Raw genomic sequence first — 17,709 nt, 5'->3', positions numbered from 1 at the left:
GTGTCACCTTGTAAGAGACTGTGTAGGTCATGTGCTTGCGAAGGTACAATTATATGCACTAAGTTGCTGCTTACAAAACTTACACCCTAATGTTTAAAAGTAATTTCAGGGAAAAGGTACGTCACAGACTATGGTGGCGAATTTTCGGAGGATTATTCAATATTCGGGGGGTTCATGAGCAACGTGGCGATGGCGTGCAGTGCGAAGGGTTTCTTTTTTTTGTTCTGTGTGTGGATCAATGTGTGGGGTGTGTGTTCTAACCTGTAGAAAACGTGTGACGCTAAGCACATGTAAGCACCACTACGTATACATCTACTATGCACGGCCTTTCTCCCACAGCCTGATACGCCGTAGGAGCCGAAGTGAAACAAAGAACAAAGAGTAGACCTTGAAAGCTAAAAGCGAACAAATGCGGCTTGTCGGAAGAGTTAAACGACGGAAGTTTCGACACGTTTTGCGGATGTATAATCTTTTTTTGCCGCGTAGGTTTTCCCGAGAAGAATATCTTTGCTGTGAAATGGCCTGTTGACGTCGACTTCAGAATACTGACGGCTGTCTTTCGTACTTCTCGGGGCACATATGACATTGCTTTTCGAGAATCAGCTTTAGTATGTAGTTCGACCATGACAATACGAATGGTATAGCAGCATAGAAAATGTGGTAAGCAATTAACGCTGAGCCAACGCTAAATCGCATTTGCACACGTTCAATAGTGGGAATGTGTTCTTGTCCGAAAAACAAGAATTCTATATTGTGGTAAACCAGTGACGTTTTTTTTTTCGTTACCGTTGCGTACAAAGCTCTGTGTGAGACCTCGATCGCATCTCCCTGCCCGGCCCCCACTTCTGATAAAGGATCCAACCCCTCCCTGAAAACTATTTCTGCCTAAGCCTCTGCCACGAATAGAAATTAGCGAACTTCCATTCCATAAAGCAGTGTCGGCAATGACCTAATCACACGAATGCATTGCTTTATGTACGGAAGAGTGTGCTTCTAGATTTTTGTGAGCCAGGTAATTGGTTCCAGCCACTCCTTCTCAATATCGAAGTAATGGCGGTGTTTTCGTTTTTTGGTGCTTCGCCCCCGTGTTACACTTCTGAGCAGCAACTTTTTTTGGTTGTTCAGTTGCTTTAGGATTTATTTCGGCATAAATTCTATTTGTTATACGAGGTGCCTCGAAAAAGAACTCCGTGTCAATGCTAAGATTGGGCAATATTAGTAAAACATAAACAGTGACAGCTTTAACGAACGAGCTCATTGTTTTTTTTTACATTAGGTCCCTGAATTTGGCTATTAAGAAATTGGAAGACTCTTGAGCTTCGCCTTGAAGAGCAGCTCGCGAAAGCGTAATCGGGTGTCATGCACACCGCATTCGGAACTCCTAGCTTGCTTCTGCTCTCGGTGCACGCCTCAATGGTGTCGTAAGGAAACGAACAACTGTGCACGTAACACTGACCGTTCACAAGTATCAAAGAACACCTACTGCATGCACAGTTTGAATTACCCAGTAGGCCATAATTATTCCTTTTGCGAATCGGCGGAGCAACCTATACTGCAACTCGTGAACCTATGCAGCTGTTGAACTTGTTGAAAGCTCTACTGTTGAGGATCGAAATACACGAGTGCTTTATGATAGAAGAGCCTTTAAAACACCCAGTATTTTCTGAATACACTGTTTTAACGCCTGCCGAGAATATCCACGTCTCCTATGTGGGATGCTCTAAGAACACCCATTCTGCTAAAAGACGTTATAATGGTGTTCTTTTCCAAAGTATTTTTAACAAACACGGTGGCTCTGCGGTTGAACTTATGCACTCCGTCTGTCTGTCGTTTTTACCTTTTCCGTTGCTTTTGTGCTCAGCAGAACACCTGCTAGCCGCGCAGATGACTTGAGTGTGATCGCCACTCGGAGAGAAAATTTTTACTGTTTATTTTATTCGCATTTTTTTATTTTTCGCTCACTGACAAGGTGTTCATTTTCGCTCAGAACCAATGACAACGACACCGATGTCTATATTTCTGCAAAACGAGCTTTATGCCGCTCTTGCGGTGAAGTGTGGGCCCGCACATACATTTTCTTAGGTTCATGTTACCGTTACACCTGCTACCAAAGTCCGCCGCAGGTGTCGTGGGAATGTAGAAAGCTTCATAGCTCTGCAATGGGGTAATAAAATTACGCACACCACGTGATAAGTCGATTTTTTTTAAACTAATGAAATCACTACACTTAAGGTGGAAGACTAGATTCCGACAGTATAAGAGATGACGCGGAAGATCATCCGACCGAAAACCGATGATTGTGTTCGCCCCTATTTTGCACTGAGTAATGTTTTCCTTTTTGCCGCCATCGCAAAATGAAACGACGCCTTGCTTAGCAGAGTAATCTTTACGTAATAAACTGTTTCAAAAGGAGTGCTGGCGATCATATGCGGCTGTTCTATCTTGAAAACAAACTCAGCGCTACCAAAAAAAAAATGTTCGCAAAGTCAATGCAGCACACAAATACGATAAAAAATAAAATAAAAGAGCGTGTTGCAGAAACAATGGCCATTTCTGTGTATACTTCATGAATACGCAGAGTTATTCACAACTGCCTCTTCGCCGCAATAAAAATGGCCCCTTTAACTTCCGCGAAGACTTAACGCCTAAGGGGTAGCAAGTCCATATTGATTTAACTTTTGCCAATTTGAAGTGTGCGAATGGAGATTTTAACCCGAATAATATACAAATGGAATTGTGATGTCTTCGAATCAAATACAAATATTCATCGAATACCATTCCAAGTGTTTTCGAACGGTGAGGTGACAATTTCTCAAGCAGCCCAATAACTTCTTATAACTGATTTGAAAGAAATAATCACCTATTTACCAATATAATGCTATGATTAAGCTTCACCGACAAAGTACAATACATTTATTCAAGCTGAGACGTAACTATATAGAGCTTTCGATATAGTTTTAACTGCAAGCTGAAATATAGCAGTTACTACAGTATTCGAAAAGACAGCTTATCAAGAGCTTTCAAATCAAGGTGATGCGCACTATAGAGCAATTTTTACGAGTAGACTGATCATGAACTTTACTGTGAAGATAGCTAACAGCTGACCCTGCAGTTTTGGGGAAACTGCAGTTAAAAAAAAAACGCCTTTATATCTTGATCAATATGGCGTCAATATAACCATAGGTGCATGGGCTGCATGCATCTGAGTAATTCGATGATGAAAAACGAAAAAAATAAATTACGCCTTTTTGTTCCCGCATCGCATGTCTTTGAGCATTTCCCGTGAGAGGTGATTATTGGAAAACAACACGAAAAATACTCGGTATTTCGTCGAATATGAACTGCCAAATCGGAAATCGAATAGAGTGCTTTAGATATATATATATATATATATATATATATATATATATATATATATATATATATATATATATATATATATATATATATATATATATATATATATATATATATATATATATATATATATATATATCGTTTTTTCGTTTTTCAGGATTTTCGAATACTTGCACATCCCTACTGCAAACTACTACATTCTATCGCAGAAGTACCTTGCAGCACTGTGGCAGCCTCAAGGCTCTTGTTAGCCAATAGGAATGGCGAAAGCCCTTCCAAGACGCCTTCATCCGAGTCGCATCGTCTGCTCGTCGTCTCTTTGGCGTCAACTGCGTGCTGAGGGCTGCTTAAACCTCGTCACGCTGAACGCTTCTACGCATGCAACACCGCTGTTCCCCTGCGACATCTGCAATCACAGCACCGGAAATCTGGTCTCGCAACCATTCAGCAGACTGCCATGTCATTCTACGTCATTGGATGCAGAGGACTACGCGCATGAGCTGCGCGGAGCGACACCTTTCAGGGAGCCTATAAAGAGACACCCATTCGACGACTCGGTCACAGGGCATGGTGGCACCGCAACGATGTGGATCGCTCACAACCCTTTTCTTCTTGCCGTGCAGGTGAGAAAACACTATGGCAAATGTCTTCGTTCAAGCGATCCCTTTTTATTGGTGCTGCCGTGCCCGCGGCCGAGTTGTTTGCTGCATGCTGTTCGTTTCTCACTGAGAAGGTTGCTACTTCTTGGGGGACATTGAATCAAACCCTGGCCCTGATCTTACTCGGATTTCAAAGCAGCTGAAAGAAATCTCGTGTGACATTAAGGATATTAAAGAGAAGCGGCTGTTTGAAATCGAAAAGCAATTAGGCACGCTTTCTAACCTGGACGACAAGATAAACACTTACCAGGAAAAACTGCGCAGCATTCGCAGTGTAGTTTAGTCACTCGAAAAGAAACTAGACGAACTAAAAAACTACAGCCGCCGATCTAACCTAATCATTTATGGACTAACTGAAACAAAAGGTGAAAATTCTGAAACTTTGGAAATGACCGTTAACAAAGATATTTTCCAGATTCTTCTGGAACTAGGAAAAAGTACCTATGGAACGAATACATAGATTAGGCAAGCCGGCAAGTAACAAAAACCGCCCAATTATCTGAGGCTTTCGAACTCGAGAGACAAGTAAAATATTCTAAAAAAGGAATATAAATTAAAGAACTCGAATATTTCAATCGGTGAAGATTTTTCTCGGAACACTCGGGAAGTCAGAGGAAAGCTGTGGGCAAGTGTGAAGCCAAACCGTGAAAAGCATGAGAAGGTTACGTTATCATCTGGCAAGTTGTACATTGGCGGGGTGGCATATGTCTGGGATGAAGAAAAAAATGATAAAGTACCGGTTAAAAAAAAACGAGGCTGGAAGGCCAATTCGCCCAATGACAAGAAGTCACACGCAAGTGTTGTCTTAGTTGGAGAAGCTAGCAAGGTTCCAAGCAGCGCGATAAGTTCCCCTTTCACAGATAACGACAATAGTATTGCTCACACGCGTTCACCACAAACAAAGCAGTTGCGTATCACCAACTTAAACGCCCGCAGTGTTATCAAAAAGGCAGATTCATTAGAAATTCAGCTGCTCCCACACGACCCTCATGTCACTATCATTACGGAGACATGGTTGCATGGTCAGGTAACAGATGATCTTGTATTTCCACCGTGTTATAAAGTTTTTCGTAGGGACAGAGCACATAGGGGCGGAGGTGTGGCTGTCCTTACTAAAGAACCAATTGATGCAACACTTATTGATGATTATCCTGACATCGAGTGCCTATGCATTCAGTTGTCATGCTGGGGACATTCCTTTGTATTGTTCGCATGTTATAGACTCCCAGACGCTACACCCGATTACATGATAACACTAAAAGAAAACATGTCTCCTCTTCGGCATAAAAAAATTTTCTCGTAGGCGATTTTAACCTGCCTAGTATTAACTGGGAACGTCTTCGGGCAGATTTAAAAAAGGTCAGAAATGCTAACATTATCTTTGACCTTATGCTAGAACACGACTTAGTTCAAGCAGTAAGTGAACCTACCCATGTACAAGGTTTCTCTAGCAATATTTTTGACCTGCTATTTGTGAATCGCGATTTTTCGAAATGCGTCGTTTCAGTTGATGAAGGTCTGTCCGATCACAAGCTTGTAAATGTTTCCTTGCCCATACCTACGCCTGATGTCTCTAAACGTACAAAAAAACATTGCTTCAAAAGCTTTGCTAAAGCGGATGATGCAAGCATATTAGATTACATGGAAACGTGCCTTGGTGAATTCACTGATGCTGACAACAACGCATTCACGCTCTGGGAAATGTTCCTCAAAATGTGTCGCCACTGCATAAATAGGTTTGTGCCTCACAAAACAAAGACGGTCAATAAACAAACGCCATGGATGACGCGTAACATATTGCAACTGAAGGGCAAACTAAAAAAAGCAAAAAGAAGGGTGACCCGTCCCAAGGTATCGGTGTTATAAAAATCAAATTGTCATCAGCGGTTCGAAGTTCAAAGGATTACTACTACAACGTACAGCTGCCTGGTTTCATGAAAAGTGCACCCGAAAAATTTTGGGGATATTTAGGCGAAGCTAAGAGACCTGTCTGTGAGATAATGGTCGATGGAACCACTGCAAAAGACGTGATTATAATCGCCGAGCATTTTAACACTTACTTCCACAGCGTTTATTCCCAGACAGGTTTAGGTAACGTGTTTCATTCTACTGTCTTTGAGTCGCACGAGGTGGACTTTATTCCATACAATGGTATTGTGTCAACGCTTTTAAACTAGAAGACAACGAAATCATGTGGCTCAGATGGTATCCCAAATATGTTTCTTAAGCGCTATGCGGAACGTATCGGTAGATTTCTTTTTATACTGTTCAAAGCTTCTTTTTTGTCTACTCAGGTACCCAAAGACTGGAGGACAGCGCGGGTAGTGCCAATTTTTAAAAAGGGCAATTTTTTATCTGAAGAAAATTATCGACCAATATCTTTAACTTCATCCTGCTGTAAACTAATCGAGCATATCATCGCCAACCAGATGACCAAATTTTTAGACAGAAATTCAGTGTTAACGAACTGCCAGCATGGCTTTAGGAAAGGCTACTCCACTACGACGCAACTGTTAACTGTAATTCATAGTTTTGCAAGAACATTGGATAGTAATAGCCAAATCGATGCTCTTTTTATAGACTTTAGCAAGGCGTTCGATAGAGTAGTTCACTCTAAACTTATACAAAAACTCAGAGATTACACTCTTCCTAGCATTATAGTATCCTGGATAGCAGCTTATCTTTCGGATCACGTGCAGTGTTTCACTATTGAGGGCAACGACTCAAGCTGTCTTCCAGTGACATCCGGAGTACCACAGGTTAGCGTCCTGGGGCCATTGTTGTTTTTGGTCTATATAAATGACATTGTCAACGTTGTTACACCTGGCACACAAATCAGATTATTTGCGGATGATTGCGTTTTATATCAGAAAATAACTACAGTGCGTAACCAAACCGACCTCGAGATTAGTTTGCATAACATAGAGGCGTGATGTGACAGATCAGGCATGTTTTTAAACAAAAAGAAAAAACTACCTGTCTTCGTATCACAAGGAAAAAAGCCCGTTAAAATACACCTACACACTGGCCGCCTCACAGCTAAAAGAAGTTGAAAACTTCAAATATCTGGGAGTAACATTTTCAAACAACCTTTCGGGGGATTTACATATAAGTAATATATGTTCCTCAGCTTTCCGTAAACTTTGTTTCCTGAAACACAAGCTTAAAAATTCACCCGTCCACATTAAACTACTGAGTTCCCTTACTTTCATTAGACCGAAGTTAGAGTTCTTGCATTACATGGGATTCCTACACTGAACACAACATTAAAATAATAGAGAAATTCCAGAGAAAAGCCGTTCGCTTCATTTACTCTAATTCTAAGCACACCGATTCCCCCACACAGATAATGACAGAAAATGACATCCCCCTCCTCGAAACGCGTAGGCAGATTCTCCGCCTCAATTTCCTACAATCACTTATTAAACGTGAATTATCCATCGACCCCGCATTATATGTAACACCTCTGTCCACAAGGCGTAAACGTCACGATCACACACATGCTTTAACCCCTCATTTCGCTAGAACAAATATTTACAAACACTCATTTTTTCCCAGGACAGTGTCGGAGTGGAACTCAAGGCATGAAAAGAATGACCTTTGTGTTACCACAATGCCCGCGTTAGGTGTTGTGTTTTGATTTTGTATGTTTTTTTGTATGTTGCGTTTTGATTTTGTATGATTTTGTATGTTGGAGTGGAATTCTAGGCATATAATGAAAGACCCTTTTTTACCGTAATACACGCGTTAAGTGTTGTGTTTACATTTTGTATGTTTTACTTTATTTTACTTACTTCTGTTGGAACTACAGTACTGCATTTTTTAATTTACTATAGAGTGCAGTCTGAGTGCCTTTACTAAGGTGAGTGTAAATATTTGCGCATATCTTGTACTAACTGTATTGATATTTTGGTATTGTATTATTTAGTGTACTATGAGTGCCCTTCTTGCAAGGACCGAATTCTGGTCTGCAGTATGTTATAAAAAAAAACTCGCCTAACTTGTGGACACTTGCTCCAAGCACACGCAAAAACTTTTTTGGTAACGCCACCTCACCGCTTATTTGATGTTCAGAAACCCACTTGTACGGAGTGTGTGCTGCCGTTTGTAGTTAGAAGCACTTTTCAAATGCGAAGCATTTCTTAGCAAACTTCGGCGACTTTCAGCGTATCTATCTATCTATCATCTACCTATTTAGCCGCCTACGGCTTTTAGCTCTCCTGGCCGTTTCGATAATGGTATTGATACCAAACTTGGCATGGCATAACATGACTGTATGAAGAACTTATTGACTAGTAATAACATGAGAATCATGACATGTATATTATGAATCTAATGATTTACATTTCATGGTCCTGCAGATCTTGCGGTGGTTTCTTTCGCATGAAATGTTCCAAACCGGGATGGTATGGCATAATTGCATGGCGAACACAATCGACAGACCCTAACATGAAAATTATTATATGCGTGTTATGTAACATTATGAATACATGCCACGCTCATGATGCTCTCGGGACCGTTTCGCTAGCATCACATATACCAAATTATGTATTACAGTGTGTGAATGAATGACGAAGGTATACGACTGGTGCAAACAAGATAGCCATGAGATGTGTGTCATGTAACAACATGACTACATTGCACGTTCTTGATGCGCTGGTGGCCGTTTCGCTAGCTTCACTTATACCAAATTTGATATTACGGGACGTGAAAGAATGACGAAGGTAAGATACGGGTGCAAACATGATAATCATGAAGAACGTGACATGTAACAACATGACTACATGCTACGCTCATGATGCGCTCGAGGCCGTTTCGCTAGCTCCACATGTACCAAACTCAGTGTTACGCGACGCGAACGGACGACATAGGTAAATGACACATCCAAACATGATAATCACGACATGCGTGTCATGTAAAAACATAACTACATGCCACTCTGATGATGCGCTCGCGGCCGTTTCGCAAGCTTCACATGTGCCAAATTTGGTATTACGTGACGCTAATGGATGACGAAGGTATGTGACTGGTGCAAACATGATAATCATGAGATGCGTGTCATGTCAGACAATGTGTGTCACGTGAGAACAAGACTACATGCCACGGTCAAGGCACCAATACTTTTCGACGTGACGCAATGCGCGTGCTCGCCGGCGTTCATTTCGCCGCGTCAAGCCGGCATGGCGACGCCAGGCGCCGTTCCTTCCATATACTCGCAGGCGCATGCCGCGCTGCGTTGCTTTACCACATGTGCGCTTGAGCGCGTCCGGCGTCTCTCCATCATGGAAAGAGGGAGACGCAGTATTGGGTAACGCATCGACGCGAAATTCAGCATGTCGCGCTTCCCGCCGGTTGCCGTTGGGCCGCGCCGACGGACGCTGGTCGCACCTGGCGTCAGACTATAGAGTGCTCGTGTTTTGCTAACGTCGTTGTGCCTATAGCGTGCGCGCGAATCAGCGCTACATTGGAGTATATTGGTCCCTTCATGATACGCTCGCGACCGTTTTGCTAGCTCCACATATACCAAGTTCTGTGTTACGTGACGTAAATGGATGACGAAGTATATCACTGGTGCCAACATGATAATCCTGACACGCGTGTTGTAGGAACATGACAACATTTCACGCTCATAGCTTGGTCGTGGCCGTCTCGCTAGCTCCACGTGTACTAAATTTAACATCACCTGACGTGAACAGATGACGAAGGTAAACGACACAATCAACCATAATGATAATGACACGGAAACCATGCACGGCGTCATTTACTTCCACCTCGTAACGCTGTGCTGATTTTAAAGTGACATATCAACATTCCCTATTCGTGCTTCTCATATTATCGATTTCCAGTGTACGTGGGATCTGCCAATTTTTCGTCCCCCTTGGTTTGTGAGGAATGCTTTTCCTTTCGTAACAATATTTCTTAACAACACTCCAGCGCTTTTTGCCTGGTTCTTTTCTGCCAGCACAAACGAATCTAGCGCTAAGAACCCCACTTTCAGTGAAGTCTCAAAGGGTCTAACCTTTGGGTGTCGCTGCAATTCGTCACCCGAAGCCATTGTACCTCTTTGGTAAGTTACGCTCAGTACTGTGCTATGGCCGCCTCAAGTATACCGCGCGTGCACTCGTCGTAGCTTGGGCAGTGCTGCTAGGTAGCTGCGAAACTGAGTATAGATGAGAGTGAAGCGAACATTACTAATACTTATTGCACAATTACTGAGCTTAGTTTCTTGCCTAATGAGTGTTACAGAGGCTGTTTTTTTTGTAAAACAACGTTCGTGTACTCGTTGCTTGGTTACAACCAAAGAAATATATTTTCTCTGTCCACAGTCCTCACCCTAACACGCAAAGTTAACTGCCCTATTCAATACTAGTCGGTCCTTTTTCTGACGTCGACAGTTCTTGCATGCTTCTATACAGTCCAACTTCGCCACTCACACAGGAGTTCGTGCAGCTGTAATTACGCATGAAGCTTGATCGTGGGAATCAGCATTACTGGATCGTTCTGGTGTCAATATTTAGGCATTGTGGAAGAGGGCACAGCAGTGCACTCCACAGGCTTGGGCTGACCCAAAAGCTTGGGCACAGCCTGGCCCACGGTTGAAAGTGCCTTCTGGCGGGCCCTGGTCGGCCTTGATCTTGAAAGAGCGGTCCTGGGCCGGGTCCTGGCTTGGGGCTGCAGGCCGGGCAGGACTCGGGTTCACTCACTAAATGCCTGAGTTGGTTCGTCAAGCACACGCTATCATTATGTATTACATGGTCTAAGGCATTCTGTGCCAAGCGGAAGTGACACGTGCAAAGTGCTCGCTAAAGTTTACGTAAGTAAAGTAAGCTTTCAAAAGAGAATAGAAAAAAGCAGTTAATATGCTTTCTCTTATTTGCATAAAAAATGGCTTATATGTGAGCAAAAATGTATTATACAGAATACCGCTCGGCAGGAGATTTCTTCTTTGACATTTTTCGATTACACTCGATAATATACATTATTATAACGCTAATGCTAAGCGCATATATATATATATATATATATATATATATATATATATATATATGTGACGCTACGATGAGTGGGTGACGTGGCCTGGCTCATACCCCATGTTTATTCCTTTCTGCACTTCTTCTTCCTCGGCTTCTACCAATCATCGCTTCATACGTCACACGATTCCCCCTCCCCCCGAAAGAAGGCATGAATTACGAACACGGAAAAGTACACAAGGAGAGGTTGAGAAGACACAAATGTCAAAATGCACAATTGGTTTCATAGCCCTGTGGTGTTCCGTAAACTCGCAAAACTTCAGGAAAGAGTGCAGCAGTCCGGTTAACGCAGGAGTTCTGGTGGGCGAGGCTGATGGTTGCGTCCTGGATAACACAAGAATGCTTTGGACGTGGAGATAGCGGAAATCGCAGCCGGCATTCTTGTGAAGAACAAACAAGGTTCGAACACCTTGCAGAATGGACAGTTCAGATATCGTAGGCATCGAATTCTTCGTCGTGGCACAGGTCGTGCAGGCAGCTTGCGTGCGCGTTGATGGAGGTTGATTGGGCGCTGCCTGTGTTTCTGCCGAGTACAAGGGGTGCTTTTGTGGCTTTTGCAAATTTTTCTATGGCGATGTCGCAGATGGTTTGATGGAAGGCACATTCTTGATCTTTGGTGGAGAATGTATCCCCCACGATGGGCCTTTTTGCAATGTTCTTCAAGCCTTAAGAGTGCACTCGATAAAGTTTTGTTTCGCCGTTGACAATGTTGAAGTATGCGTTGACGTTGTAATTTCTTCGTTTCGTCAACTTGCTTGTGGTGTGACATTGATCGTGTTGCGCCAGGATTCTTAGCGAGTCCTCCACAGGCTTCTACGACGCCAACCAATGCAACTGTTTCCGGCGCAAGATAATGTGGCGGGTTTGATGCACTTGAATCTTCTGTATTTGTAAACCGTTCATTGTTGGTTGTTGCCTGAAGCGTACTTATGTCATCAGAAGGCACACCTGCGGTTTTGTTTTCATTAAAGGCAGTGATGTTGTATACTAGATTCACGTCGCTTCGATCTTTTGATTGATGAACACTCGACGCTTCTGCAGAACACTTTTCTTCACAAGATGCTGATTGTGAATGTTTCTGTCTCTGTGGAACTGCTGAACTGAATGCTTTGAACAAATGAGATTCCTGTGAACATTCGTTGTCTGGGTTGGTTTTGTGCGGATTTACTAACTCGTCATGCGTAAATTCTACGATCTTGTGAGGTGCTTCATCAGGTTTATCAGTAAAGTTGATGACAGGAGATGGAACTGCTGAGCTGAATACTTTGAACGAATGATGCTTCTGTGAACATTCGTTGTCTGATTTGGTTTCATGTGGATTTACTAACTCGTCATGCGTAAATGCCAGGCGTCCGAAGCCGTGTGGGCCATGTGTGCGACACGAAGCATCAAGTGATTCGGGTTGTTCAGTAATACCTGAAGTATTATGGTGCCGTAAATACATTGGAAATGCCGATTTATTTGCCCGTGAAAAATCCAACCGTAAGTCCGGTCTTTTGGCAAAATGGTCTACATTCCTATCGGCATACGGTGGCATTACCTTCTCTGGTGCGACGTGCAAGTCCCTAGTTGGTGCTGTTATGCGTGGAGTGTATTTGGACGAGTCATACGATGGTACAATGGTGGAATATTTACTCTGAAGGCTTGTTTGGGAAATACGCTTACTGCGGGAAGACTTCGCGTAACAGTGATGGTCGAGTTGAAGAGACTTCAGCTGATGAGGTATGTACAGGTCTTCATCGTATTCTTTGAAACGGATGATCATTTCTTCTTTGATTTTTTGCCATGACTCGTCGTTCTCGAATATGTGAATCACGTAAAATTTGAATGCCTTACCGGTGACGTAGTCGCTGAAGTTCATAACCATCTCCCGTTCCGACCAAGATGCAGCGGTAGCGTGGAACTCGAACAGGTTGAACCAGTCCTGTACAGGTCCATTGTCCGCTGCTCCGGTGTACTTGGGGATGGGAAGGTCGTCTGATGCTGTTGTCATGATGCTTGGTGGTCTTGGTGGTCCGCGTTCGGTCACTGCGTCTCGCTGAGGTCTTCGATGATGATAGCCGGGCGATGAAGTGGTTGCGAGGTCTTCATCCCGCCGACTTGTGTTCCTGCAGAGCATAAGCGGTTGTTTTGTGGCTCTTGGGGAGTTTACTATGGTGATGACGCAGATGTTCAGACCGAAGGCGCAATCTTGAACGCTGGTGCAGAAAAGTTCCTTGGCTTTTCTTTCTGCGAAGATAGCTACCCTATACTGTAAAGCTTTTGTGCGACTTAAGAAACTCCCTCCTGAAATCGAACTACCGCGCATTTTGACATTCTTCACTTTATGCTTTTTGTGATTTTGTTGATTGTAACTTGCGCATTCTTTCGGGGGGAGGGGGAATCCTGTGACGTAGGAAGGCAGTGACTTGTAGTAGAAGTAGATGAGGAAGAAGTCAGAAAGGAATAAACATGGGGTATGAGCCAGGCCACATCAACCATTCATCGTAGCGTTACACACACACACACACACATATATATATATATATATATATATATATATATATATATATATATATATATATATATATATATATATATATATATATATATATATATATATATATATATATAATATTACACAAGGCAGGGTAACTTAATGGAGGTTTTTAATGGGCCCTGAGTCCGCGATCACAGTATAATGATGATGATCTCCAACGCCATGGCTCGTACCCACTCGGAGGGATCGCTGTGAAGGCAACGTCGTCTTCATTCTCTACCCGCGCTTCCCTTGTTTTTTGTGGTAGTTATACTTGTTATTCCTCCGGTCTGAGACGAAGCCCTCTGGGCGAGTCATTCTTGCATCCTTCGTGTAAACGGCTTAAGCGGGCAACATGCGTCACCTCTGTCTTGCATGAACGTCGGCCACAAGTGGTGACACGTGCAATTTCATAGTTGACCTCGCTGAGATGATGGGGTATCACAAAAGGACCGGCGTAGTGTGCCAGTAGCTTTTGGCTCAAGCCACGTCTGCGTATTGGGGTCCACGCCCACACTAGATCACCGGGGGCATAGGTTACATGCCTGTGTTGACTGTCGTAGCGAGTGTTTGAGGACTCTTGCGCTGCCAGTGTACGCAAGCAGGCAAGTCGACGTGTCTCTTCCGCACGACACAATGTTTCCGCAATTGTTAAATCGTCGTGGATGACAAAAGGAAAGATAGTGTCCAGCATATGTCGAGGTGAGCGAGCGTACGTGGAGCAGATAGAAAGGGCTGTAGCCTGTCGTTTCGTGTTTCGACGTGTTGAAGGGATACGTGACGAATGGTAATACTTCATCCCAGTTTTTGTGGTCGGAGGCGACGCACATTGACAACATGTTGATCAACGTTCGGTTTGTGCGCTTGGTGAAGCCGTTAGTTTGTGGATGATACGCAGCTGAGTGTCGGAACTTGGAGGCACACAAACAAAGTAATCATTCGACATTATCAGCGGTAAATTGTCGTCCACGGTCACTTATTATCACGCGAGGAGGTCTGTGTCGGAGGATGACTGAATGCAACAGGAACTCCGAAACCTGGACTGCCGTGGTGGAGCATACGGCAGCCGTCTCGCAGTACCGCGTCAGGTAGTCGGCACATACAATTATCCACCGGTTATCTTTTGAGGAGCGTAGAAATGGTTCCATCAGATCAATCCTGACCTTTTCAAAAGAGGAACCGGGAGGCTTTACAGGTTGCAGGTGACCAACTGGACCCGAGGAGGGCCGCTTGTGGCTCTGGCACTGCGTACAGCTGGCCACGTAGATCAGAATTGCCTTGCTCGTTTTCAGCCAATAGACCCGCTCTTTCGTGCGACTAAGTGTTCGTGCCGTGCCTAGATGGCCAGAGGTGGGGTCATCATGCTTGAGACGCAGAAGAGAAGTTCGGAGGGACGCAGGAACAACTAGCAGAAAGCGGGCGCCCGTCGTGGACAAGTTTCTCTGGTAAAGAAGACCATTTCAGACGCAGAATCGGCCTTCGCCTAATGAGTTTATCGCTCCAAGGAAGAGAACTTTCAAGCTTGTGTCATTACGCTGCTCAGCGGCGAAAGTCGCGGCATCGAGAAAGCTAGATGACAGAGAAGCGATAAGGTGGTCAAAGTTATCGCCTTCACAATCTGTCCATGGTAGCGGCATTCTGGAGAGGCAGTCCGCATCAGCGTGTAGACGGCCAGTCTTGTATGAAATGGTGAAGACATGTTCTTGTTAACGAATGGCCCATTGTGCGAGGCGGCCAGATGGGTCACGAAGGTTGACCAGCCAACACAGGGAATGGTGATCCGTGACGATAGTGAACGGGCGACCATAGATGTATGAGCGAAACCATTGCACGGCAAAGACTACCGATAGGCATTCCTGTTCGGTCACTGTGTAGTTGCGTTCAGGCTTGCTTAAAGAACGACTTGCGTACGCCACAACGTGTTCCTTCTTGCCAGAACGCTGAACGAGAACGGCACCGATACCGATGCCACTTGCGTCTGTGTGAATTTCCGTGGGCGACGAATGATTGAAGTGCCGAAGTATTGGCTGTGAATTTAACAAACACTTCAGCTTGTGAAAAGCGGCATCACACTAGGAGGTCCACTGCAACGGGCTATTCTTGCGTAGAAGGCTCGTCAGGGGGTGAACGACATCCGCAAACTTGGGTACGAACCGGCGGAAATACGAGCAGATGTTTCACAGATTTAGGACGCTCGAACGATTCAACGGCCGCTGTCTTTTGTGGGTCAGGTCTAATGCCATGTTTGTCGACGAGATGCCCTAACACCAATGTCTTGTTGCACGCCAAAGTGGCACATTTTTTAATTCAATACAAGGCCAGCTTTTTCAATGCAGCTGAGCACGAGGTCTAGGCGAGTGTTGTGCTTCTCAAACGTACGTCCAAAAATTACGACATCACCAAGGTAACACATGCATATATGCCATTTTAAACCACGCAATATTGAGTCCATAAATCTTTCGAATGTCGCAGCAGCATTACATATACCGAATGGCATAACGTTGTACTCGTAAATTCCGTCGGTCGTAACGAATGCCTTCTTTTCTTTGTCAGCTGCGTGCATCGGAGTTTGCCAGTAACCTGATCTCAGGTCGACAGATGAAAAGTAGGACGCGGAATGCAGGCAGTCTAGAGCGTCATCGATGCGCGGCAGTGCATAGACGTCTTTTTTGGTAACAGAATTCAGTCGGCGGTAGTCAACGCAAAATCTCCACGTACCATCCTTCTTCCTCACTAGAATGACGGGAACAGCCCACGGACTTGCCGATTTCTGTATTATTCCCTTTTCCAGCATTTCTTGGAGTTGCTCGTTGATGATCTTGCGCTCCGATGGTGCCACTCGATAAGGTTTCTGCCTAATGGGATGCGCCGACTCGGTGTGGATCTGATGACGTATCCGGGACGCTGGGATTAAGGGCCTTCGGCTGTATTTAGAAAAACCGAACACTTTCGAGTGCTTAGATAGAACGTCGAGCAGTGTATGACGTTCGCTTTGGTCAAGAGACTTGCTATCGTTTGTAGCAATTGGACATCTTCTGAACCTTCTAAGCCTAGATGTTCATTTTGGTTTGTAGCATCAACAAGCGCAACCAGCGTCGTACATGACTCGGGTCTAAATACTGTAGGTTTCATGCCGCCTGGCAGAATTGCAAGCTCCATGGAACTGTTCATTGTCCACACACCTGCCCATCCATTAACGACTGACACTATACAATGGGGAATGAGAATGTTCTTTTTCAGGCATGCCAAGGGAATCGGCCTGATCGTGGCGTCAAACGTGCCACAGTTTTTACTGGAACATGTCATGGGAACACACACAGCAGAAAATGCAGGAACAACTGTATCCACGGAGACGAAATAGATGCATTCCTTCGGACAGAAATTTTCCAAGAGCGCCGTTGGGAATGTACCGTGTATAGAAAGATGCCTACTTCTGCAGTCTACAGTTGCCCCACACTCACACAAGAAGTCAGTACCCAAGATAACGTTATGTGTAGACCACGGAATAACCGCAAACTCTGTGCAAAACACCTTGCCACACAGAGCGACGTCCACAGTACAATATACCACCGGACACAACACGTCACCACCTACACCACGAAATGTCACCGCACGGTTCAGGCAAAACATCACTTTTGGTCCTCGCAGGTTCTTAAAATTTACACCCATCACCGAGACTGTCGCGCCTGTATCCACAAGTGCCATAGTAGCCATTCCATCGACAACTACATGAACTTTGTTCTTCAACATAAACGCTGACGGGGGTATATCTGTAGATAGCACCTGTGATCTCGCAGCCTTACCCCCACTGGCCGCACCGACTAGTTTTCCGGCGGCGGTGTACGTGCGCGTCGCCGTGGCGATGGCGATCGTGGAGCACGGGGAGCTGGTGGTGGCGTCAAACTTCGATCAGATGCCGGCGAGGGGTAGCGTAACCCGGTAGGTGCGCGTGGTTTCCGTGACGTGGAGTGCGGATGGTCGAAAGGTTAGTGAGACATGTGCCAAGACTGTCGATGATATGCGCGGTGGTCACAAAAACGTGCAATACGAACCGGGACACCACAGTTGTAGCATACCAGAATCGGTCGAGGGGCACGTGGCTGCTCAGAGTAACGACTCCTCTCGGAAGGCATGGGGTAGTGGT

General features: G+C 44.5%; 1 protein-coding gene across 1 annotated transcript in view; it reads right to left on the bottom strand.

The window, feature by feature from the left end:
• Positions 1–10,530: 10,530 nt before the first annotated feature.
• Positions 10,531–17,709, bottom strand: part of LOC142803072 (monocarboxylate transporter 12-like) — a 99,314-nt gene continuing 92,135 nt past the window's right edge. The window contains exon 6 of the mRNA XM_075888182.1: positions 10,531–10,688. Coding sequence (XP_075744297.1) covers positions 10,531–10,688 — 158 coding nt within the window. The remainder of the gene's footprint in view (positions 10,689–17,709) is intronic.

The sequence above is a fragment of the Rhipicephalus microplus genome, chromosome 3 (genome assembly GCF_043290135.1).
Source record: "Rhipicephalus microplus isolate Deutch F79 chromosome 3, USDA_Rmic, whole genome shotgun sequence".
NCBI classification, from domain to species: domain Eukaryota; kingdom Metazoa; phylum Arthropoda; class Arachnida; order Ixodida; family Ixodidae; genus Rhipicephalus; species Rhipicephalus microplus.
The sequence above is the reverse complement of the archived record's forward strand: the minus strand, read 5'-3'. Positions and strand labels throughout refer to the sequence as shown.